This window comes from Molossus molossus, unplaced genomic scaffold, assembly GCF_014108415.1.
Source record: "Molossus molossus isolate mMolMol1 unplaced genomic scaffold, mMolMol1.p scaffold_m16_p_1, whole genome shotgun sequence".
Classification (NCBI taxonomy): Eukaryota; Metazoa; Chordata; class Mammalia; order Chiroptera; family Molossidae; genus Molossus; species Molossus molossus.
In genome coordinates, this window is record NW_023425344.1 from 195,554,898 (window position 1) to 195,581,028 (window position 26,131).

General features: G+C 40.5%; 1 protein-coding gene across 1 annotated transcript in view; it reads right to left on the reverse strand.

Annotated features, from left to right (window-relative positions):
- The window catches only part of ALDH1A2 (aldehyde dehydrogenase 1 family member A2), a 103,293-nt gene extending 86,429 nt beyond the window's left edge, over positions 1 to 16,864 (reverse strand). Inside the window, exon 1 of the mRNA XM_036260618.1 lies at positions 16,692 to 16,864. Coding sequence (XP_036116511.1) covers positions 16,692 to 16,808 — 117 coding nt within the window. The 5' untranslated portion in view covers positions 16,809 to 16,864. The remainder of the gene's footprint in view (positions 1 to 16,691) is intronic.
- Between the last annotated feature and the right edge of the window lie 9,267 nt (positions 16,865 to 26,131).

Genomic DNA, 26,131 nt, shown 5'->3' on the forward strand with positions numbered 1-26,131 from the left:
CTTATGTGTTCCAAGGATGCCACGTGAAAACTAGGGAGAAATTCCATTTTATTATTATACTTAAACTTGCTCCCTGCAGAGCTGAAGTACTTCATTAGTCAAAATAATTCCCAGATAAACAGATAGATATCCCAGGAAATCAAATGAATTTTGACTACAGGATGAGATCTAGTTTTAACCACCAAAGTCCATTCCATTTATGGTAACGGATTCCATTTATGGCCATCTCATTAAGAAAAAGTAGAACACAAAAGGGACAACTGGTACCTTCAGTTCAATTAGAAGTTAATGTCATGAATTACACACTTAAACGCCAATATCATCTTTCATTTATATTACAAAATAAACATCCCGTGCAAAGAGGGGCTGAAACACCCCAGTTTATATCTTAAGGTTGAGGAGGCCTTTTGAACCAATAAATAAGTGGTTTTTCCACAGGAGTCCAAACATTTGTTTGTCACAGTAACAAAAAGCAAGCTGAGTTTTATGTAGCGTGATCATTTTCATGTATCTATTGATATAGTTAAATGTAGAGAGGGATTATTAAATTCTTTTTTCAATTAAAATTAAAACATTCACCCTTGATTCAAATCTTAGCAAATATTTTCAAACATAATTATACATACTTTGTACTTAAACAATTAAATTCTTCCTCTTTCCTCTTGGTCATTACAAATATGCAAAAAGGTCTACGTGTTGTCTTCCCTTATCCCAGAATTATATTGTAATATTTGTAATAATTCATTCCAAAAGCCCCTGAGTTAATAACATGTGGCGATGAATTAATAAGCCTAACTGTGCATGGCTCATAGAGTTAATTTCATTACCTTGAAGTCACATCTAATATTTAAGAAGAAAGGTATGGGTTGTTTTTGTTTTTGTTTTGTAGACCTCAAAGGACCTTAATTTTTTTTAAAAAATAGGTACTTTCCTGGAAAAGGAAAAAAGAAGAAAAGGGGATATCAAATGAAAAGCTTGAATTAAGCTTCAAATATTTGGTCAAGAAATGCTTATTTGCCATATAAATAAAATACCAGAAAAATCTTGCTAAGACTTGATTTTGAAATAAACCTCATGCTGGAGGTAAGTCTTGCTAAGAAATGCCACTGAAAGCTGCCACTTGACCCGGAATTCCTTTACAAGAAAAACTAGCCCTAACTACATGTGAGACCTGTATGAGAAACTGCCCGAATGTCAACTTCATTTGCAGTGGCCCCATATGGCCTGATCACTCTCCCTGGCATGATAAATCACTGGCAGGATCCTTACCTTCCTACCTTTGATCTCTGCTCAGCAAGATGTGGTTTTGATGTGAAGAACTCCAGATCTCTTAGGTCAGAGACAAATAGCAGTGGCACTGACCTGCAAAGTGCTAAGTCTCTATTAGACTCAAGTGAAGAGCCGTAAGCTTCTGACAAGTTCCCTCTCCACAGTTTACCAGACCCACCGTGGTTTTCATGAGCTCAGACTAACAGAAAAGTGGCTGATACAGTTTGGAAGAAAAGCGGCCAACAAGCCTCTTCTTTCTATCACTATTGCCAAATACTACAATCAATTTTCCCTAAGATTTAAAGGAAGAAATTCCCTTGGAAGTCATTGCTTGAATTTCTAGTCCTATGAATCTTGAGCGAAAACAAAAATTTTGATTTCCAGTGGATATTTACGACACTGCTAAATCGTTCACTTATATAAGGAGAATGATTAGCAGAGATTTCTATGGACTACTCTTTGGTGATTATAAGGACATCTTAGGGGTCCCATGAGGGGACATTATCAAATGTACAAATCATTTAACAGTAATAATAAAAATAAAGATCTTAAATAAACCTAGAAAAACACATTTGAAAGGCTTCTTGCAAAAGAGTTGTGTTCAGATGTAATTTGTCACTGTAACAAAAAACAAAACTGCAGAATCGTTCCAAAAATTGTAAGATTAAAATTGGTGTGAACTTCAGTTGGCTGAAATAATGAAGAATTCTGAGAAAGCAAAAAGTATGCTATCATTTTAACAGCTTCATTATTTCAATAGCCATCCCTTTTATACCACTCACAATTAGAGACACTCATAAATAAGCCTCTCATTAGCTCTCTATGGAACTGAGTCAGTGACTTGGCAAGTGTTCATTAAAAGCAAAATGTTTGGTTTCTTTAGCTAAATGTGGTTTCTGTGCCCATATTTGTATGTATTCATATATACTAAATGTGGAACAATAATCTCTCTCTTTAATTCAGCTCATCAAGAGTTCCAAAAATCTCTCGGTTCTGTGTACTTCTTTTCTAAGCCCTCTCTTTTTCTGTTGGAATTCTTGGTAATGACACCAGAATGTGGGCAAACCTCATTAGTCTCCCTGCTGTTTACAAGACAGGATTTATGCTCAATGTGCTGAACACAATCACACACATCACTAAACGGCTAGAACTACCACCCAGGCTCTAATCTGAGAAATTTTTCACTCACTACAAATACCTATCAGCATGGAGAAGCATGGAAGAGCAATTACAGCCAACACATGTAGTCTTTTAAGAGTACACCAATAAATACCCATTTGTGAAGGTTAATTTAATGCAACCCAGGATGTTATCTAGAATAGTATATGTCACCAATTCAATCCATTAAGTAATTACTAAATTCTCAAGAGGGCTCACAGAAGTCAAATGTGGTTATTCCAGGTTCATTGCTTCTGGTGTCCCTAGGGACCATTTAGGCCAGCAGCTGGCAGAGCCGACTACAAAGGTTCCCAGGCATAACCAAGCATTTCATGAAAACAGGTAATGAGTCTAACCAAGGAGTGAGAGTCGTGAAGAGCCTGTCCTGAGAGAAATACTTAAGGAAGCAACAGAGAAGCACAAGTGCATAAAAATAGAGAAGGAGATGAAAAAGATGAGACGAAGGGGTAAGGCTGACTGGGAAGTAGAGGAGAAAGGGACATGTGTTCTCTCTAGAAGTGACTGACGACAGGGAAATCTGGAGACTAAGATCTGGTTTAAGGAGACAACTCAGCAGCAGTTTCCTAAGAGAGGATTTCTGAGCCATTTACAATGAAACATTAATTGTGCACCCCCCCTCCACCCCACCCCCACCACCCTCTGTCACTGAAACTCTGTTAAAGTTTGGACATTGCCTAATTTCTGGGGTCACTCTCCATTTCTCTAATCTGCATCCCCACTAAGGTTACGTGTAATAGATGGATCTAATAGTCAAGCCTTAGTGAGAAACCACTGCTTCTAAAAGACAAGACGGGAAGATACCCACCCAACTCCCTGACAAGCGGTTCTCCCAGAAATGATGGTTTATGGTGGGAGAAGCAGCATTAAAAGGAATGTAAAATATATTCACTTTCAACAGTCTCACACATCCTCACTTCCAAGTGAATCTAATAACCACAACAAAGAAAAGCACTTTTTGAATGAAAAAAACAAACAAACAAACAGGTGTTATTAAGGGCCATGTGTGACTACCCAATCAGTGAGAATCTAAAAACAGAGTTCTTTATCATAGCCTAAAGAATCACACCTACCCAGGTGATTCATACCTAGAGTGTTGATGATATCAATAGTTTTTTTCTTTTTTTGTTTGTTTGAATGCGCATTCTCATCTTTATGTCAGGTTGAAATTGTTGCTAATGGTAGCTATGACAATACGAACTAGAATTAAATTTGAAATTTGTAGTCTGGGATTATCCAGCAACTCAGCAGAGCTTCAAGCTAAGAGTTCAAATTATATTGCCTTTGTTGTGGTTCTTGTGTTTGTTCTATTGTTATGAGCAGGAAAGGAAGAGGATTACTTGAGTCCCGAAATTGCCACCTATCAGGCCTGGAAAAATTATTTAACTTGAATATGTTTGATTTTCTCACTTATAAAATGGGGATGTTAACATGATATCCATATCATAGGACTGCCACAAGTATTAAATGTAATCATATGTGAAAAGCACTTTGGAAATTGTAGCATTAATAATAAAAGCTGTAGCTATTAGTAGCTATTAATAATAAAAATATAAAAAAGTATTCATTCAATAAACATTTCCTAAACATTTACACTATGAGACACTGAGCTAGATGCTTCAGAAATATCACGATGAATAGGAGTTTATAATCTAGTACAGTTTAGGAGCGAGGAGTTACACAGAAAAATATAATGCAAGGCAAAAAATTGTACCATTTAGGAATAGTACAAACAAGTAATATGGGCATTCAGAGATTATAGGTTCTTCCTTTAAAAAAATAAAGTGTGTGCCCTGGCTGGTTTCGCTCAGTGGTTAGAGCATCGGCCTGCAGACCAAAGAGTCTCGGGTTCGATTGTGGTCAAGGGCACGTACCTCAGTTGCGGTTCATCCCCGGCCCTGGTCAGGGTTGTGCAGGAGGCAGCCAGTCAATGTATTTCACTCACATCAATGTTTTTCTCTCTCTCTCTCTTCTTCTCTCTCAGCCCCCTCCTACTCTAGCTGAAGATAAACAGAAAAATGTCCTCAAGTGAGGATTAAAAAATAAAGTGTGGGGCCAACTCTGTTAGTTCTCACATAACTACTATGCACGGAAGGGCTAGATTCAGTTTTAAGGTTGAAAAATTTCTTTCTTCTTCAGTAGCTTCTCCAGAATTAGATGCACATGTGCACAGATCAAATAACTTGCAAAATACAAGCACAAGTCAATGGATGTGCAACATCAGCTTTGAGTTCAAAACACAGTAAGTCAAAACATTAACAAAATACAAAGTACTGTTATTTTCAAGCCTGGTGCTAAGGAATAATTTAAATTCTCTAAACTAAGGATAAAGCACAGTATTAAATCAGTTATTCGAGATAAAGATCTTTCTATTAGATATTATTTTTCACATTATACTCACTGTCATCTCTCTACTTTTTCTCCAGTCCTAAAAACAAACTGCACACAGTGAAGAATTCATCTATTTATCAGGTAATGGCCCTTTGAAAATGAGTAGTGTTAGTGTGTGAGTGAGTGTGTGTGTGTGTTAGAGAGAGAAAAAAACACAACAGTGGCTACCATTTGAGCACTTATTCTCTTCTAGGTAATATAAGGAAAGTAGCCCCACTGGTGTGGCTCAGTGGTTGAGTGTTGACCCATGCACCAAGAGGTCACTGGTTTGATTCCCAGTCAGGGCACATGCCCAGGCTGTGGGCCAAATCCCCAATGGGGGGCATGCAGGTGGCGACCAATCGATGTTCTCTCTCATTGATGTTTCTATCTCTCTCTCCCTCTCCCTTTCTCGCTCTCTAAAAATTAATAAAGAAAAAAAAATTTTAAAGAAAGTAGGGAAACTAGTCATGACATGAAAAGTTAGAATCATCATGTACCCCAGAGTTTTCTACAATGATGGCTTAAAGGGAGGTTTATGGACGAACATTAGTGCTGTTAGTTTAGGACCAACATGTATTAAAATCATCCACCAAAGTAGAACTAATTTCTGATATTTTCCCATTATGGAGAAGACCAGCTTAGAGAAAAACCACACATTCTGGACCTCCAAATCTTATTCCAAAATTGCATAGAATACAATTTTGAAAAATTCTTGACACATTATATTGACTGACTTTCCTATATGTTACATCATTTGTCCTTAAGACTTATCTGTGTTCTTATACATAAACAAATACCAATTACAAGTGGATTAAGACATAAATGCAAAAGGTTAAAGATTTAATCATAAAAATAAACAGTCTGAGGAACGGGGTAGTCCCAGAGACATGGAAGTGGGGTACAGACTGACAATCCCCAGAGAGGGGGTGTCAGGGAGATAAACCACAGAACTTATATGCATGTGTGCATGAACAGTGGACATGGACAACAAAGCTGGGGACAGGGTAGGGAGGGAGGGGGAGGGGGTATCGGTGGGGAGAAACATCTGTAACAAAAATAAATTAATTAATTTTAAAAAGAAATAAAAATAAACTTTGAGAAGGCTACATAGAATATCCTGAAAACCTGAAATAAGAATGGATTTCTTAAACAAAACACCAAAAAAACTAAACATTTTATTTAAAAGATAGAAAAATTCACCAGCCAGTGTTGCTCAGTACATTGAGCATTGTCCCATGGACTGAGAGGTCCCAGTTCGATTCCCGGTCAGGTCACATGTCCCAGTTGTGGGCTCAATCCCCAGTAGGGGGCGTGCAGGAGGCAGCTGATTGATGTTTCTCTCTCACATCAATGTTTCTCTCTCTCTCTCCCTTCCTCTCCCTCTAAAAAATCCATAAAAACATATAAAAAGAAAAATTCTTTTCCATTTGCATTTAAAACTATATGCACCAAAAAAGAAGAAAGAAAAAGCACAGGGGGAAGAAAATGTTCACATAATATATAACTGTTAAAGAATTCTAATCATGAATATATAAACATTGCTACCTGTCAGGAAAAGCACAAACAGAAATGTGAAAATGATATACTGGCCAATTCACAAAGGAAAAAAGCCAAATGGCCAATAAATGTATAAAAAGATGCTCAACCTTACAAGAAATCAATGAAATGCAACTTAAAACAGCAATGAGATATCATTACACACTTATCAGGCTGGCAAAATTTAATAAGCGTGAGAACTCTAAGTATAGTGAGAATGTAAAGTAATGGGAACTTTGATATACTGCTGGCAGCTGTGGAAACTAGTTTAACTGTGTTGGACAGAAATCTGTCAATCCATAATTAAGTTGTAGATGCATATACCCCACAAGCCAGTAATATCACTTCTAAGTATATATCCTAGAAGGTCCTTTCACACAGGTGTATGAAGAGGTATGTTCAGGACTAGGAAAATGGCAGCGGAGTGAATGAAAGCTACACAGAGATATGTTCAGAATGGTTAAAGCAGCATATTGTAATAGTAAAATGCTGGGAGCATCTTAAATGTCAACAGTAGAAGAATTAAGAGTTGTAAGATATTCAAGGAATGGAATGCATGCAACAATGACAATGAATGAATTGCAGGTACATACAACATGGGTGAATCTTGAATATATTATGCAAACAAATCAAACTGCAGAAGGATATATACACCATGCTACCATTTACAGAAAAATATTTAACATGCAAAACAATAGCATATATTGTTGTGAATATGTGTACGTACACCGAGTGGAAAGATAAATGGCTCTGAGGAAGGAAGGGGAAGGGAGAGAAGAAAATTAAGAGTTCACAGGGAGGGCTTCAGTGTATTTCTTTAAAAGAATTAGAAGCAAACATTGCAAAAATGTTTGTTAAGAACTAACAAATTTGGGTATAGGTACGTCTGCTATATTTCTGTCTATAAGTACGTTTGTTATCTTATTGTCTATAGTCATCTGTAAGATTTAACATTTCATTTCCTGTCAAGTATGTATAACAATACAGTATGCTGGTGATCTGCTGAGCTGCAAACATCTCTTTACCTTCTGAATCTTCATGGTGCTTAAAGTGCACTCGTCCCAAGCATTTAGCATCTTCCATCATGCACATAGTTATCTGTGTACATGTCCTCACCCCATGCCCAAGTGGGGATCCTCTCCAGCTACCTTTAGGACAAAGTCCACATCTATGTATCTTCGTGCAAGACAGTGACTAACAGTACTTTGTATATAAGAGGCTCTATTAAATGAAAAATGAATAAATGAATGAATGAATTCAGGGAAGCAAAAGGGTAGCTCTTGTTGCAGTTAAAAATAAAAATGACCCCAAGATAATACAATTAGATATAACCTTCCCTATGAAAATCAAGTTACATTGGTACATTGGGTATCCTACTCTAACATATAAATGAGGCAGAATTCACTGGTTTCAGGCTTGTTAGAGAATTTAACCAGTCTCATACTGGTTCCTGATCTCTTCCCAAAATAGATCCAGTGAGGAAGTCCAATTTTCACACCTAGGGAAATAACACTTTGTTACCCTTTGTAGATGCTTTAGACATTTCATAATTTTGTCTTCTCAGGAGAGGTGTTATTTCCTTTCTTCCCACTCTAAACTCTCCATCATTACTCACACCTCAGCCCACAGATCTGATGTGTTTTGGTGCTGGGATTGGAGGAGGACAAAAATAGTTTATTTTTGTCTGATAGTGGGTTTACTAAATCCACCATATTTTGCCAGATCCATTTATGCAGAGTAGTTCCATCCTCGCTGTGGGAAGAGCCACACAACTTATACCATTTTTTTGGACTCCGTTTAATTGTTAAGAAACCCTTACAAATGACCTGGCGCAAAAAAAAACAAACCAGAAACCTAAGCCTGGCCGGTGTAGCTCAGTGGTTGAGTGTCAACCCATGCACCAAGAGGTCGCTGGTTCGATTCCTCGTCAGGGCACATGCCCAGGTTGTGGGCCCAATCCCCAGTGGGGGGCATGCAGGAGGTGCCCAACTGATGTTCTCTTTCATCGATGTTTCTAGCTCTCCTTCTCACTTCCTCTCTCTACAATCAATAAAGAAAAAGAAAATTAAAAAACAAAAACCGAGTCATTGGATTTGAAATCAGAAGATTTAGGTTAGACAAATCAAAATTATGTATGAGAAAAATATACAAAAATATATTATTTTAATTATTTTGAAGTTGTTTCCCTATATTTTATTTATTTTATTTTTATTTTTTTTATCCTCACCCGAGGATATTTTTCCATTTCTTGTACAGCTAGAGTGGGAGGGAGAGAGAGGAAGGGAGAGAGAGAGAGAAACATCGACGTGAAGGGACACATCAAGTGGCTGCCACCTGCACGACCAACCAGGGCCGGGGACAAACTGCAACCGAAGTACGTGCCCTTAGCGGGAACCGAACCCGGGTCTCTCCGGACCGCAGACCGAGGCTCTAACCGCTGAGCCAAACTGGCCAGGGCTGTTTCCCTATATTTTATAATGAAGATTAGAAAGTGTTGTGATATCTATGGTATCCTAAATTCTTCTAAATAAGAGGCAGGTGTTTCCAGGTTTAACTGGACAATAGGTTCTATCTTTCCAGAGATCTAGGAATAAAGAAACTGCTACTTTGGCTCTCCAGAGGTCAAATTGTGATGAGGAAGGAAACAGAGCAGCTAACTACCTCTGGTGGTAACAGAGCTGAGCTGGAGGAAAAGGAAAGCTGCCTTCTATAATAAACATGAGCATGTTCACTCAGGACATTCTAACTTTCAATCACATTCTGCAGAGGTCAATAAACCCATGTTTAGCCCCAGGGAAGTTTTGTTGAGAGCCGAGCAAAAGTCTAGGTGGTGGAAGCACCCAATTATTATTCCACCTGGAATTTTCAAAGGCTGGAAATGTCTGCGAATCATGTGACCCAACAGAGACTTGCTGTAAATAAACTCATTAAGAGTTAAGATTTTGAAGGGAAACAATTTGAACATAACTCAGGCCAAAAACCAAGCAATAGAGAAATGCCAGGATTAATAAATTCCCAATTTGGATAATCTCATATATCTGAAAGGTAAAAATGGAGTAATAACAAAAAAATGGAATAGAGCTCAAAAATATGTCTAAAAAGGCAATTAAAATGAATAAATACATGAATCAAGGTGACATGGCAATCATTTCTCTATGCTTTAGACTTGGTGTCTGAAGAGAAATGACTGGCTTTCAAATGACCTGTCACAGCAAATAAAAAAATTAAAGAAATGCTAGAAGGTCTTTCAAAATAGTTACTGCATGGTGCTTTTACTTTCTGGAAGGTGAAGTGCCCCACAGATGGGCAGTTGGGACCAGTGAAAATCTCTTCATTTTTAAATTATATAACTTAACATACCTTCCCATTTCCAAATAGTACTTTCTTCCTGACAATGTCTTCATAGCTGTTATACTCTTAGGTCGATGTCTTTGTCCAAACTACTTAAAACGCCAAAAAGGCTCCTTGTAAGCTGACGTGTAGGCCCAGGCAGTTGGGTATACTGAGGCACAGTAGTGCTGAATTTTGGCACAAGTGTCAGACACCTAATTTGATTATTAGGATACAGTCATGTGCTGCTTAACGACTGGGATATGTTCTGAGAAATGCACTGTTAGGCAATTTTCATCTTGTGTGAATATCACAGAGCAAAATTATATAAACCTGAATGGTATACTCTAGTACTATACCACACATTATAGTCTGTAATGTGTGTCTATACTTTTAAAAATTTATTTTCCAATTACAGTTGACATGCAATACTATATTAGTCTCAGATGTACAACATAGGATTAGACATGTATACCCCTGATAAGTCTAATACCCATCTGTCAGCATACATAGTTATTACAATACTATTGACTATATTCCCTATTCTGTACTTTACTTTTATAACACCGGCTGGGCAGTAGGCTTCGTTACACCAGCATCACCACAAACACATGAGTAGTTATAGTTTAAGCCCTGACTGTTGGCTTTTCTTTTTATACTGCAAGTGCCTGATTTAAGCTCTGACTGCTGAGGCATCGACTTTAAAGAGGCATCACTTCTAGGAAGGCTGTCTGGAATGCACACAACGCCAGGCACAGGACTGGAGAGTCAGTCCACCTCTGCACACTTGGCTGTTTCAGAGATCTTGTTTAATTTAGATAACTGACCATTTTAGACTACTTGTGTTTTATCTGCCCTTGCTTTAAGTTCTTGCTCTTCTATGTTGAATCCACCAATAACGAGTGAGTCAGTGCGAAACACTAGCACATGCTCTCTCTCCTCAGGACCTCACTGTGCTGGGGGGCACGCGGGAGCTGCAGGGCCAGATGAGCGCCCCCAGCCATTTCTAGCTGACAGCATGACTACGGATAGGCTGAGGTGGCACAAAACAGTCATGCCTTGGGCTACAATATCACTAGGGGATAGGAATTTTTCAGCTCCATTTTAATCCATGGGATCACTGTAGTAAATGTAGTCCCCTGCTGATCTAACCACTATTGTGTGGCACATGACTATACTGGATGGGAAACTGTTTGAGTTGGTGACGTTTTAGTAAAGATAAGACCATGGAAGGGAAACCTCCAAGGGATCCCATTTGATGAAAATTCCAGTGTAAACATATAAGCTACACAGAATATTAAACTCCGATGACTAATTAAACAACTAAACGTTGGCCTGTTCATAAAACTCTACTGATTATATAATTCTGATCTTTCTTCGTGGGCCATTAATTTGGAACTACAAATGTAATCATCACTTAACAAAAATGAAATGGAATTAGCCCTTGGCTGATTGTCATTATATGCTATTGACTCTCACACGCTGCTTACTGAGTCCTGACAGAAGCCCTGTAAGGTAGATACTATTATCTCAATTTTGACAGATGTAGAATTTGATACCCAGTGAAGAAACTCCAAGAGGAGACACCATCCATAACTGTTCACATAGCTAATTAAGCACATGGCTAACCAAGATTTAAAGAAAGGCCTATTTTAACTCAGGGCCTTTCTTTTTCTTTCTTTTTTTTTTTTTATCATCACCCGAGGACATTTTTGCATTAATCTTCAGATAGAACAGGAGGGAGAGAGGGAGAGAAACATGGATGTGAGAGAGACACATCAACTGGCTGCCACCCACATGACCCCAACCAGGGCCGGGGACAAACTGCAACCAAAGTACGTGCCCTTAGCAGGAACTGAACCCTGGTCTCTCTGGACCATGGGCTGACGCTCTAACCACTGAGCCAAATCAGCCAGAGCGAGCCTTTCTTTTTGTAAGTCAAGGCGTTATAAACTTTTTCTAATTTGAAGGCCATATGGTCTCTTCTGCAAACACTTGACCCAGCCATTGTAGTCCAAAAGCAGCCACAAACAATATGTAACTGAATGAGTGTGGCTGTATTCCAATAAAACTTTATTTACAAAATTAGGCAGACACTCTGTAGTTTGCTGACTCTTGCAAGCTGTCACTAACACAACTAAAAAGACAAAAATATCCATCAGGCCCTGACTGGTTTGGCTCAGCGGTTGGAGCGTCGGCCTGCGGTACAGAGAGACCCGGGTTCGGTTCCCGCTAAGGGCACGTACTTCGGTTGCAGTTTGTCCCCGGCCCTGGTTGGTCGTGCGGATGGCAGCCACTCGATGTGTCCCCTTCGCGTCGATGTTTCTCTCTCTCTCTGTTCCTCTCTCTCCCTCCCACTCTACCTAAACAAAAAATGGAAAAATGTCCTCGGGTGAGGATAGTAAAAAAAAAATATATATATATATATATATATATATATATATATCCATCAGTATTTGTATTCCATTATCCATTTTAGAAAGGCTTGAATGAGAACTGTGCATGTTGGTATGTGAGATGTTTTTCGTTGGGTCATGGTTTGATCCTCGTGATACAACAGAGAACTAATTATGCATGCCTGGCTCCTCTTAAGCCTGCCTCCCAGAAAATGAGACCTCACAGAACAGGCTCCCAGAGAATCTTCTACTCTCAAATAAAAAAACGAATTCTTCATTTTATAGATAAAAAGGACAAAAGTGTCTCAGCAAATGATGATTTATGTGGTAACAAGCCCATACGGCAGAAGGCATCAGGACAGGCAAGACCCCAGGAGAATGATCTAATTCAAGTTTTACAATGAATTCGATCAGCTCCCCTGGGTTAAATGGAGATGATACAAACATCAAAAAGATGTGCAATTACAAAAAAGTACTTTTTTTGAAAACGCGAGGTTCCCTCTAAACGTAAAGTTTGATTAACAACTTATGATCAAGACAGAAGACAATCTTGATTATGGCTTGGAAGCAACTATACCCATATCATCTTATAAGAAATGATCCCTGGGATAGGCAACAATCTTACCCCAGACATAAAAATCATAGAAACATCAAAACTAGTAATTTAAAGTCAGAGAATCAAAAGTCCAATTCATATTTTCTCCATGTTTGCAATAGAAGCAACATAAAATAAAGATTTAAAGCCTCTCTCTCTCTCTCAAAAATTTAACTATTAGGAAAAGTAAAAGGTATGGTACAGAAAGCTCTATTTAAAAATCCAAGCCAACGTCTTCCTTATCAATTATTCCTACTTCTTCCTACTCTCTCGCCTTCCAAAGGTATTTCAAGAATCTTAAGATATATATGAAAATGCTAGGTAAACTGTTAGGCCTTATGAACAATGTAAGTGGCATAAGTACTGTCATTATTGTTATTTTTACACTGATTAACTGAACTACCACCAGGCTGACAACTAATTTTTGGCTCTCAATGCTTCTAATGAGCCCCCGAGCTCCCAGAAGGTGGATCCTTCCACATCCCAGCCAGTAAAATGGAAAACACAGTTGTTACAAACATGTCCACTCAAATGTCCTTTTAACTGAATTGAAATTGATCCCAGAATACAGATGTTCAATAAAAGGTTCTTAATTGAATAAATAAAAAAATAAATAGTAGTTACCCAATGCACATCAGCTCTGATCATCAGTTGATGGCCTTTTATTTTCCCTCTAATTTAGTGGGTCAATACCCCATAAATGTCCCCCTTCTTCCCTCTGTTCTAGCTCCCCACAGTATCAGATGCTGGAGTAAAACACAATGCTTTATGTTATTGTGAGTTATGGGCATAAACTCTCACTAAAAAAGTGATCAACAGAGAAAGAGTGTGGCACTTGTGGGGGGGAGGGCAGAGGAACTGGGAGAGCCACGAGAGATGACAGAGACGATGGAGAAGGTAGGGGTATTAAGGTGGAAAGGTGGAAGGTAGGGGTAATAAGGTGGAAAGTTTCCAAAGACCTGGGAATCTGGAGAAGATCTCTGCAGTTCCGGGCAGACAGTAAAGTACTAGACCTGATTTTACAACGTGTGTACTCCTGTGATATAGTCAACTATATAAAAATTCTAAAAACCAGCCTGATAAAACAAAAATAACCCAGAAAATCTTTTATTCATAAAAGCATAGCTAAAAGCAATCTGACTCCTATGCTAGCTGTTAAGCTTTCTTCTTTGGATACAAGTAAGAGACTATACATTCTTTCTGCCTCAAAGTAGTCCACTCATTCCTTCATGTTGGTGCTGTTATCACTCTTCCTTGACTAATACAGTCTTTTTTGTTAGTTTGTTTAACATATTCGTTAATAAGAAATCACTTTTAAAACTTGAGGTCTAGCTTACTTTATTAGAGAAATAAAAATAGACATATTCCACAGATGGTTTTGCCACTGATCATTAGTCTAAAATGGGTAGTAGACCTTCAGAGAGGTAGGCTTATTTTAAAAACTAAATGTAATTGCCTGAAAGTCAATACACACAAAACCAGAAGTTTAGCCCTTTCAACATCCTTGGAGATTGAACTTTAATTTTGGAGCATTTTCACTAGACTTTTGACAAACAAAGGCAGTAACCTTTTTTTTTTTTTAGAAGAAAGAGAATGGTGAAAAAATACAGAAAACACGAGATCACAGTGCAGTTTTCTAAATGCATGCTATTTGAAATTCTCAATAGCAACTTTATGTTGGTCCCAAAATCATATTTTAAAAATCTATCACAATAGCCTCCTTTAGTGGATGTATTTGTTTAACAAGACAAAAATGGTACATCTGTATTGTACCATTTTCTGACACAAATAGTGTTGTTTCCTATGTGTTATTTGACAAGCCCTCCAGCATAATAATTTTTAGCCAATTATTACCGCTTTAAAAATTCCTAGTGAATGTGGTATCACTGTTCTAAAGGACTAGCTATCCATTCTATCTTACACATTCTTCTGCTTAAAAATGCTAATATAATTTCCCTCACTTGTGATCATAAGTGAACTTAAAATAAAAACAAACCTCTCCATTAATCTTATTCTCCTTTTAACTAAAACAGCATTTGCCATTACCCTTGGCTACCAAAAGAGCAGCTTTTGCACCCCATTAAAAAATGCTGCTTGCCCACAACGCCTGTCTCAGAAAATTTCGAAGTCTCTCTAAAGAGCTGAGGAGGAAAGCTGCGGGGAATGTTCACAGATACCTGATTTTACAAGGTTTTGTGAAAAGAGGTCGCCTTTAGATTAGTATTACTTAGTGTTTATGAGGGTTGTTTGTCAAGCCAAAAATAAGGTGCCTCCTCCCCACAAATTAAAGAATCAGGTTACAATCCATTATTTCATTTCTGATTGTTTTTCTTTGTAATAAGTGGGAAAGTGGATACTGGATAAAAGTCTCCCCTGAGCAAAAAGACTCCACATTAAAGACTTCAATTAGCTATAAATCAGTTGTCTTTCCTACTGGGGGAGAACAAGAGAAAAAAAAAAAAAGCTGGGGCAGTTGGAGAAAGAGAGCTGGAAGAGCTTCCAAATTAAATTCCGAAATACCTACTGCATACCTAAAACTCCTTTCAGGGCTGTGAGCAAAATCCCATCAAAAGTAAGGCTAAAATTAAACCCTCCCAAATTTGAGGACTAGGTCCTCTCTTAGAAGTAGGGCTTACATCTTAAGAACTTTCAAGTGAGGCTGAAGAGGTTAGAGACCTCATAAAACAAAACTTGTATGCTGCAGGCTCTCCCCGCTTGTTCCTGAACCCAGAGATGTGCCACACATTGGCACTATTGTTACGCAAATGATGCCTAAATGGCTGTAACCATTAACGACCTCTCATTAAAACGGCTTTCAGAAATTTGTCACACCATTTAAAAAAGCTAACAGGTACATCAAATTCATCTAACTCGGCACTCAAAACACGAACCACCCTGATTTGTAACCCAAACCTCAACGCGAGTAAAATGTTAATATTCGGATGATGGTTTTTGTATTTCTTTCAACCATTAAGTCAGAACCAAACAATTTACTTCTTGACAAAATGTAGTTTATCTTGTAACAAGCATGATGAAAAACAACTTTAACCATACTGGGTGTACTCAGTGTGTGTTTAAGTTAATCGAGAGAAGTTTAGGGTAGAAATCAACTGAAAGAAATAGAAAATCCAACAAGAGAACTAAAATGAACAAGAAACATGACTTTAAACCCCATCTGTCCTCCCCTCCAACACTATAACATTATAACCCCCTCCATGCGTTATTAATAATTTCTTTCTATGTCGAATTTAGGAAAAGAAAGTAAATTCAAATTATATTAGGTAGCGGACACATTCTCTTTTAATGTGGGGTAACAACAAATGCCGGCCTGGCAATCCCAAGATGTCAGAGTTCGTTATCAAGAATTTTTTTTCCCAGTTCAAAAGCGAACCTGTGGATTTACGCAAATGCAGACTGTCCCAGGTCCCCAGGAGAGCGGCCCCTGCCCCGGCCGCCGCTGCGGTGCGACGCGACCCGGGGCCCCGCAGCCAGGTTGCCAGGAGGGCTCGCAGCGGCCTGAGCGCCGGCCCTTGACGATTCCCACGCAAAGCCCTGCGCGCCGTCGGGACTTCCGAGGACCTGGGCGGACCGGGCCGAGCGGCCCCTGAAGGCGGACGGCCGACAAAGGACGGCGGGCTGCGTGGCCAACCGGGCGGGACACCCTCCGTCCCCCTCGGAGGAGCCGCCGAGGCGCGACGCCTTCCCCGCTGCGGTCGGGACCCCGGGGCGGGGTCGAAGGCGGCTGCAGAGGGTTTGCGGGAAAAGCCGTTGACCGCGACCCCCCAGCGCCGCGCTTCTCCTGGCGGGACGTCCCCGAGGTGTCCTAAGCCCCCGGGGACTTCAGAAGCCGCCACCCCGAGCACGGGCGTCCCTTCCGCTGCGCGGGGATGACAAGCCGCCCCGGCGACCCCCCGCCCCGACCCCAGGAGGCCTCCCTCGCCCCCTAACGGAGCACGCAGAGGAAGGAAGGAAGGTTCTAGAAAGTTTCCGTGGACGGCGGTCCTCGCCCCGCTTACCTTGGTGTACTTGATCTCGAGGTTGGGCGTGGGCGACGGCAGGAGGTGCAGGGACGCCATGAGGGCGGCGGGGTCGGCCTTCACCTCCCCGGGCATCTCGATCTTGCTGGAAGTCATGGTGGCGGCGGGGTCGCTGGCCCCACGGGCTGTGCGGGCTGTGCGGGCTGTGCGCGCGGGCCGGGCCGGGGCGCGCTCGCCCGTATATAGGCAGGTGTCAAGCTGGGGCTCTTCTTATTGGACGTGAGGGCCGAGGCGCGGGGGCTGGTCCATCCTACCTAGGACTCTGGGCACAGCGGATTTACATAAAGCCCGCTGCCCGCGCTCGCGCCCACGGTCAAGGGCGCCCGCGCCCCCGCCCCGCCGGAACGGCGCACGCCCACGCCGCCCGCGGTCCTCGACGGCGCAGCGGAACCTGCGGAGCGGCAGCGGGCTCGGGGTGCGGCCCGCCTGTCTCCGCCTGGGGCAGCGTCGGGGGAGGCGCACCTTGGCGGATGGCGGGCGCGGGTCGTGGCCCCGGAAGCAGGGCGGGAGGGGTGGCGGGGACCCCCGACCAGCCGGGCGCTGACGCGGTCCCCCGAGCGGGGCGCTCAGCCAGAGGAACCGGCCCGGGACGCAGCTGCAGGGGGCGCGGAGATCCCCTCCCACCCGCGTCCCGGGGCCCTCCAAACTCCGGCTCTGCTTCCCTCCCGGGGACCAGGCAGAGGGCTCCCAGTTCTTGTGCCCTGGGCAGGGGCGGGGGACCTCCACAGCGATCCCCGCACACACCCACTCCCGCTACGGAGCCTGAGGTTCGCCTTGGCCGCAGGGTCAGGGACGGGTGCGAGCCACTCGCCTCACACTCAAAATGAGGATCCCCGCGAGCCGGTGGACTCCGCGGGGCCCTCGGCAGGCTTCTCCCGCCCAGCTGCTGCCCTCTGCCGGCCGGGCTCGCCCCGGCGGTCCGGGCTGCGCGGGTAGCTGCGGGCCTTGGTCCTCACATGCTCCTCCGAGATGTGTTTCATTCCACCTTCTAACCTTTCTCCTGGGATCCTTCCTTCCAGTTCTTGCGCTCCTCACCCCACAACACACAAAGATACACTTGTTTTACTTTTTCTGTACTTCACTCGAACCGCTACCATCCCCTCGGACACTGGGCCACTCACTTAACTGCCCCTTTGGGGTTGAGCTTTCATATTTGCACCCCCTGTTGTGTTTCCATAGCTCCAATAGGCCTTCTTCTGTTTATGGGAGTCTAAAAGTCAGCATGTAAGTGTCCGTCAAGAATCCAGCGACCCCATACCATAATGGACTTAGGGTTCAGTGGGCTAAATCTGGGGTCCAAGTAAAAAGATTTCTGTAGGTCACTTCACCTCCTCACTCCAATTGTAAGCCCAACAGGGCCTACTGATTCTTATCTTAAATGCCATTTCAGAGTCCTTAGAAGCCCATTTCTTTGGTGGCTAAGTGTCAGCCAGAAAAGATCTTGCTTCAAGTACTTTCAGTACCTAAAACTGCCCAATGTTCATTGCTTGGATGCCAAACAATGCAAATAGACCAAAAAATACTTTATTTTAGTATTAGGTCTATAGAAATAACTTTCAGCTTCTCAGGACTTTAATTATGTACCCAATTACCTGAGTGAATTGTTTTCATGGACAAACTAGGGACCTTAGCATAGGCAGTTGAGAGTTTTGGATTGACACAGGATCTCTATACCCCAAAATTGTGCCTTAATAGCAGTTTATGTTCATGAGATACACTTTTTTATTAAAGCCTTAGGCAGTGGTTCTCAACTTGTGAATCGCGACCCCTTTGGGGGTGGAAGAACCCTTTCACATATTTCCGATGGTCTTAGGACCCCCAGACACCACTCCTCTTGAGGCGGGTCCGCCCACATGCAGATACGGCCCACACACTACATGAGGAACTATATTAAAGGGTCCTGACATCAGGAAGGTTGAGAACCACTGCTAGAGGGTTAGAGATACAACTGAGAAATAAAAGAGTGCGGTTTTAGAATTAGTTGTTGAGAGAGGGAGCAGTGTGCAGCAAGGGAAATAAATTGACGATGCTGGTAGAATAATTATGCAAATATATTCTGAGCACTTTCCAACGTAAGACAAGGTGCTAGAGGCTGAGTTACAAACAAGAGGGACAGCCCTTGCTGGCAGTGAGCTTGAAACCCTTCCCCCCAGAGAGGTAGATCACTGACTATAAGAGGTTGTGGGGAAACATTACAGAAGAACATTGACAACACCATCTGGCTGCCCCACCATGGAGACCAGCTCTCTGGGAACACTAGCCTTTGAGCTGTGTTGGAAAGGAGAGGTGAGGCTTCAACAAGGAAGGAAAGGGTGGCATAGGCAGAAGAGTCAGCAAGAGCAGAGGCCTAGAAATGTGAGAATTCTTTTTAGGGGACATCAGTGTGGCTGGTAGAGCAGCAGATGAGGCCGGCAGGGCAGTTGATTCAAGTTGTGGGGACCTTAATTCTTGAGACACTGAGAAACTATCAAAAGGAGGGTTAGGGTTAGAGGAGAAAAGGGGAATCTGTAAAAATTAAACTGATAAGTGAATATTGTCAGGAAAGACTATCACAAACTAAAAACCATTCATTTATATTTCTTCTCAAAGTATAAGATGGGGTTGTTCGTCCATGACCCACTTCTTTTTTTTTTTTTATCCTCAGCCGAGGACATTTTTTTGTTTTGTTTTTGTTTTTGTTTTTGTTTTTGTTGTTCAGAAAGAGTGGGAGGGAGAGAGCAAAAGAGAGAGAAAGAGAAACATCAACGTGAAAGGGACACATCGAGTGGCTGCCACCCACACAATCCAACCAGGGCCGGGGACAAACTGCAACCGAGGCACATGCCCTTAACGGGAACCGAACCCAGGTCTCTCTGGACCACAGGCTGACGCTCTAACCCCTGAGCAAAACCGGCCAGGGCTGTGACCCACTTCTTGCTTGCTAACTGCAGTTCTATTACCACGGCTGGAAAATCTCTCCCAAAGAAGAAACAGTATGGTGAAATTAGTATTAGCATTTGTTATATAGTGAGGTAAAACAAATAAAGAGATTCCCTTCTCCAGACAAGAAAGATCAGATCTCTTGGCTTCTTATAAACATCGCCAAAAGATCTAGTACAGTGATAAATGACAGAATTGTTCCCTGATGGCTACTTTTGTGAGAGATTTGCTCCCCAACTAGATAGTCAAGTGATCAGCACAGGAACTGTGGCTTCTATTTCTCTTGTTCCTTCCCTCAATTCCTAAAACAGCATGGAGCACACAGTAACCATTTAATAAAAATTTTTGTCAGCAGACACCTCTGGTGGGATGTGGGGTGGGGCTGGGAGGGGGGTGTAGAGGAATAGAGCAAAAAAGGAAAAAGAAAAAGAGCCCTGGCTGGTGTGGCTCAGTTGGTTGGCCATCACCCTGTGTACCCAGGGGTTTGGGCTCCATCCCAGTGGGAGACATGCAAGAGGTGGCCCATCGATGTTTTGCTCTCATATAGATGTTACTCCTTCTCTCTCTTCTTTCTTTCTCTCTAATAATAATAATAATGATAATTAATAGTAATATTTTTGGTGAGGTGGGAAGAGATAAACCACAGAACATACATGCATGTATGCATGACCAACGGACATGGACAACTAAGCCGGGGACAGGGCGGGGGTGGGGTGGGGAGGAGGTGCCAATGGGGTAAAAAAGGAGAAATATCTGTAACAAAAAAATAAATAAAAACTTTTAAAAAAAATAGTAATATTTTTTAAAAGAGATAAAGAACTCATGGACACGGACAACAGTGAGTATGGGGGGGGGATGGGTGGAGGTGGAAGAGGGTATGGAGGGATAAATGGTAATGGAAAAAAATAAACCCAAAATAAAGTATGTTTATTGAGTGATATGAGCAAAAGACTATGGCCCTGTTTGACTACTTCTAGTGTAAGTGTAAGTTAATTTTCCTAGCAGTCTCATTAAAAAACATTTTCTTTTCCTGATCTTAGATTTTGTTTTGCTTTGCCCCATCTTCTACTATAAACCTTTCTGAGCATAGATTTTTAAGAATATTTTTCTTCATATAATCATCCGCTGAAAAAAAAATTCCCATCTTCAGCTGATTACAGCCATTTTTTCCCCAAGCTCTTTAATTCACAGTGGGACAGTATATGTCTTCTTGGTTTCTGTCCATAGAATTTATTTTTCTGTTTCTTACTTTTAAGGTTGCCTTAATATCTCTTCTCATATTCTTATTCCTTCTTCCTCTTCTTTCTTTTATTATCTTCTCATTTCCTCTATGTATTTCTTTTTTTTCTTTATTGATTTTAGAGAAAGAGGAAAGGAAAGGGAGAAAGAGAGAGAAACATCAATGAGAGAACATCGATTGGCCACCCCCTGGGAACTGGGCCCCAAACCTGGGCATGTGCCCTGACCGGGAATCGAACTGGTGACCTCTTGGTGCATGGGTCAACGCTCAACCACTGAGCCACACCAGCCGGGCACCTCTATAGATTTTAAATGGTTAAAGTGGCAGTCTTTCCCACAACGACCTTCAGGTTGCTAACATTTTGAATTTCAGTCTTTTCCCGGATTTGGTTAAGAAACATTCCCCAGCCACCCACCCTTATAGTGTTTCCTTCTTCCACTCTCCCCCATCTGTAATTATTTATTGTTTAGGATACATATTGTTTAAAACCTTCTGTGCAAGGGAATGTAAGCTACAGCATGCTCTATTTATTTCCTTGTGAAAACAATATATTAGGCCTGGTGGAGCCAATATCCTGGACTTGTAGAGGAAAAGAATCAGTCTGGCTTCATATTTCCTCACCTAAACAATAGAATGCAGAATTGTAATTTTAAGACATCAGTTTTATGTAAACTTTGACTTTAAGGTATGAAACCATAGCAATTTAGGCTTATTTTTAGTTTTCAGTTAAGGAGGGGAAATATTTCTTATTTGAGAAACATGCTTTAGAAATCAATGAGGGCAACTGAATGGAGCATAAAGATTCCTCCCAGAGAAGGAATACTTTTGGTTTTGACAGTAACTGAATGCCTAGCTTGAACTCCAAGCTTCCGTATTCAGGGGCTGTCCCAGCCTCAGGTAGCCCTGCTTAATGGCCTGCCTGTTCCCGTTACTAACCGTGATGACAGCCTACCTTTCCTAATAGATACACTTGCATTTTAATTTATCTGCAAAAATAAATCACACATTATAGCATTTCTTCCTTCTGGGTTAATTGAATCAGTTCCTCAAATGTCTTTAAGTCTCATGATTGGAAAGGGGCATATAGTTTGAAATATTTAAAAAATTAGGACCCTTGGGTTATATGCAGAATGAGTGCTTATTTCAGATATAAGTGTTTCCTAATGATCTCATTCATCTCAAACGGGATATGCTGGGCTACTTTATGTGAAATGTTTCCTGAAAACTATAACAGGGAAGCTTAATGTATGGTATATTTATAGAGAAGTGGTATTTAATTTATTAACAAAAGCTTGTATAGAGCTTTACATATTTCAACCCAGAAATGCTTAATGAAGTATTTTGGACTCATTATGAAAACTTCTATTAAATAAATTCCACTTATATTTTTATTTAATGTGAATATTAACTTTTTATTTGGGATCTAAATGCTCATTTAATTATCCTTTTCCTTCCAGCATCTATAAGAAAAGAGGCTGAGACTGTGGCATTTATTAACCATAAAAATTCTCTACATATTAAGTCCCTCGTGGCCCTATGTGGCCTCTGGTCACTGTGGTCTATGAAAAGGGGTATTTATGGTTGCAAGGAGTATATTCCTAATTGGTTATGACTCCAAAAATCATGTTTTGATACAAAACACAATTCTTGCCTTTTAAAATATATCCTCTACATTTTGGGAATCTCATGAGACTATTTTAAAAGTGGGAATTAGGTTTGTCTCTGTTGTAAAGCCCAGTTTCACCTCATATATGTTTAAAGGCTTCAATCTAGGTGCAGAGATGAGCTCAGTACTGTATCAATAATCACACATAAGAGGCATAGGGAAAAATTAAAAACCCAGCTATGCCCCCTTTTCCAACAGGCCCAAGGAAAAAGGCATTAGCTCCCTCTGCAGTTCATGGTATGTATGTGCAAGTGAATATTATTTAAAATGCTATAGCTTGAATGCAATGTATTTTATCTGCTACTGATGAGAAATCTTCAGAGATGTTACATTTTTAATTTGAATTACTTTGGAGGAAAAAAATCTCAGAATTCAGACAAGTTTTAGACTACAGTCATTTAGGAGAGGGACTTTCATTAGAAGACCTTTTGACTTTGAAGAAAAGAATGATACTGTTCATTAGCCTGATTTACCACAGAAAATGAAGTACTTAGAATACTACAGTTCAGAGCATGCAATATCCCCAAGGAGGTTACATGGGTGTGTCTCAGAGTAGAAGCAATTCTTTTTATAATGGTAGAGAAAGAAGAGTTACTAACAGGCAAGCTCTAGAATTTTATATTTTTCTCTCACCCAAATAACTGCTTGGCATGTAACTAAGTTAAGTTTGTTCTTTTTATTCCCATGTTCCTTAGTTTGCCTTTTTCTTTTTACTTTTAAAGTTCTTTACATCCACACATAACTCTTAGTTGTTACTACTTACTTTAGGATTCTCTCATTCTTAAACATAAACTTCTTTCCCAAGTCCTTCTGCCTTTATATAGCCATTCACCCAGAGGGTCTTTGGGCTTAAGAAAGTCTCACATGCTATTTGGTGATATTTGGGGCAGGGATCCATATTCATGTCCACTAGAAAATGAGACCAAATGAATAGTCATGGTTTCCCTCTTTTATAAGCTGGAATGAACCACTGGAAAGATAAAGGAACACTTCAGATGTCTTGACAACAGAGAGAGAATGCCAGCCTCTTTCTTCTCAACCACACAGGTCGAGCTGCAAAAAGCATAGGGTGAAAATGGGAAGTGTTCAGAGATGTCAGTACCGACATCCAATTTGGACTTCCAGCCCCAGACTACAGAGGAGGGGTGTCTTCCTTCAGGTATAAGTCTTCCCCCTTTCAAAGCATCTGTGATGCCCTGACTGCTGTTGCTAAACCTGGATTTCTTTCCTCCTTCTATTAATCAAATAGCTTTGAACAAATACTAATACTCACTGATGATACACTATGAGCCAAGCATTGACATAGAGTCTGTGACAAGCAAAGAAGAAGTCTGCGGAATAACAGCAACTGCATGTGGGAAGTTATTCAAGGGCCATAAGACAGAAAAGAAGTCAGAACATGCAGTGCAGAATGAAAGGGAAAGAGGATTCAGAGGGGAGAAAACCTGATCACAAAAAGCCTCACTAGGGCTTGCCAGGGACCTCCGACTCTTCTAGGTGCCATGGGGGACATAAGACACAAGAGCTAAAGATAGCATTTTCCAAAATGGGTCTCTACAAAGAACTTCTTTGACAGTTTTTTAGTTTAAAGGTAACTAATGTTATCCACTAAGTTTAATTCGTAAAATGGAATTCCCAAAAGCAAATACTTAGAGCTGAGTTTGCCTGCTTCTTTCTGAATCCGAGTTAAATGTTCTCAAGTATAAGACCCTTTAGTACAGACCTAGACAGAAGAGAAAACAGAGGACGGGCCAAGGCAGCTTATTTTTTCCCACTTAGGAAGCAAAGAGCGTTAAGTAGGACACTAGGTCATGTTTTTAATGCTTATATACCTGCTATAGATTAATGTTGCCACTTTATTCCTGCTTAGTCGGAGGGTCAGGTTCGTGGACCACTCCAATGGTTTTGAACCCAGGTTCCCATTATAATCATTTAGGGATGCCTGGTCTCATCTCCAGAGATTTCAATTAGTCTAAGAAGGGGCCCAAGGCACGGATGTTTTTAACAAAGCTTCCTGGTATCTATAAGGCACAGCCTAATTTGAGAATCACTGGTTACCCCACAGCAGGTTAACTCTGTGGGGTTACTTGAGTCCACTCTGCAACCTCTGGATTGGAAAGGTGGATTCCATGCTTCCCACTTGGTAGTGCTCTTTGATTTGCTATTTTTAATTTACTATTTGAAAAACACATCAAGCCTCAAATGGATTGACCTTTCTGCTAATGTATTTCACCTAAATTAACAGAGGCAATTAACTAATTTATATTGGAATTGTGCACTTTCCAGTTCACATTTATCAATTCTTAAATGCTTGATCTGGTGTTGCAGTTTAAATTTTTTATTATTACCCTTTAAATCTGAAGAAATGTCTTACACCTAATTAGCCAAACTTACATATTCAATTAATAGATTCATTATGGGCTAATGAATATGGAGGCCGCACTTAGGCAACATCTGCCTGACAATTGGAAAGATTCAAACTTTTCTTGAAAAGAGAAGAGTCTGCTATGTAACTAAAACGGCTTGAATTTCGAGTTTTAATGTTTCTGCATGCTATAATGCTCTAAAGGAGTTTTATGGACCTGCTAACATAGGAAAGACAATATGTTGTCCAGAGATGATGCCTTTCCAGAGAAAAATGGCAAAATCAGAATTGCAAAAGATTTACACATCTGAAGACATTTTTCAATATGAAGACGTATAGGTCATCTCAAATGGTTGAGGTTTTCTAACCTGAGTTATTCATAAAAACTGCTTAAGAAAATAAACTCAGTGAAAAAATTAATATCACAAATTAAACAAAACTTCTAACTTACTATAATATACTTTATAATTATTCCAAACTTATGTGATTTTATAGATTTAAAGATATGGCCAGAAATTATTTTGGGAACTAGAGATTCCAGTAGAAAGTTACATTTAGAATCTAGATAATTCAGAGATCTAAAATGAATTTCCACAATGTTATCAGTTATTAATATTCTGGCTTTTTAGTTATCTGGCTATGAATAAAGAGACATTTTTAGTAATTATGAATCACAAGTTTCAGGAAAGGTGGGTGAGAGCTAGAATTTACTTGAAAAACTATTTTTAGATGTGTCAAGACTATGAGGAAAATAATCAGAAATCCCTTCTAGAGCATGTGATATCTTCCACATCAAAGCATGAATTGAACAAGTGACTTTGGACCTATGTCTGCAGTGAGCAGTAAGAGTATTTCAGGACATATGCATGCTACTCTATTGGGGCATTATAAGTCTTTTTATTTATTCATTCATTCATTCATTCATTCATTCATTTTATGTTCCTTACATTCAAGCTGACACTTGGATTATTAAAAGATCACATTCTTACTTTCATTTATTCAAGTGTAAAGTCCCAATATCTGTAAGAGTAGCAAGTGTACATTTACCAAATATTCTAAAAATGAATTATTGCTATATTCATGTTTTACACTAATGACCTCTTATGTGCCTAGCACTGGCTAGACACCCTAGCAGTATGAAAAAGAAACTGTAAAGTCTGGTCACACCTCAAAGAATTCATAATTTGATTCTCATAAGGACAGTCTTCATAACTGACGACAAATATACC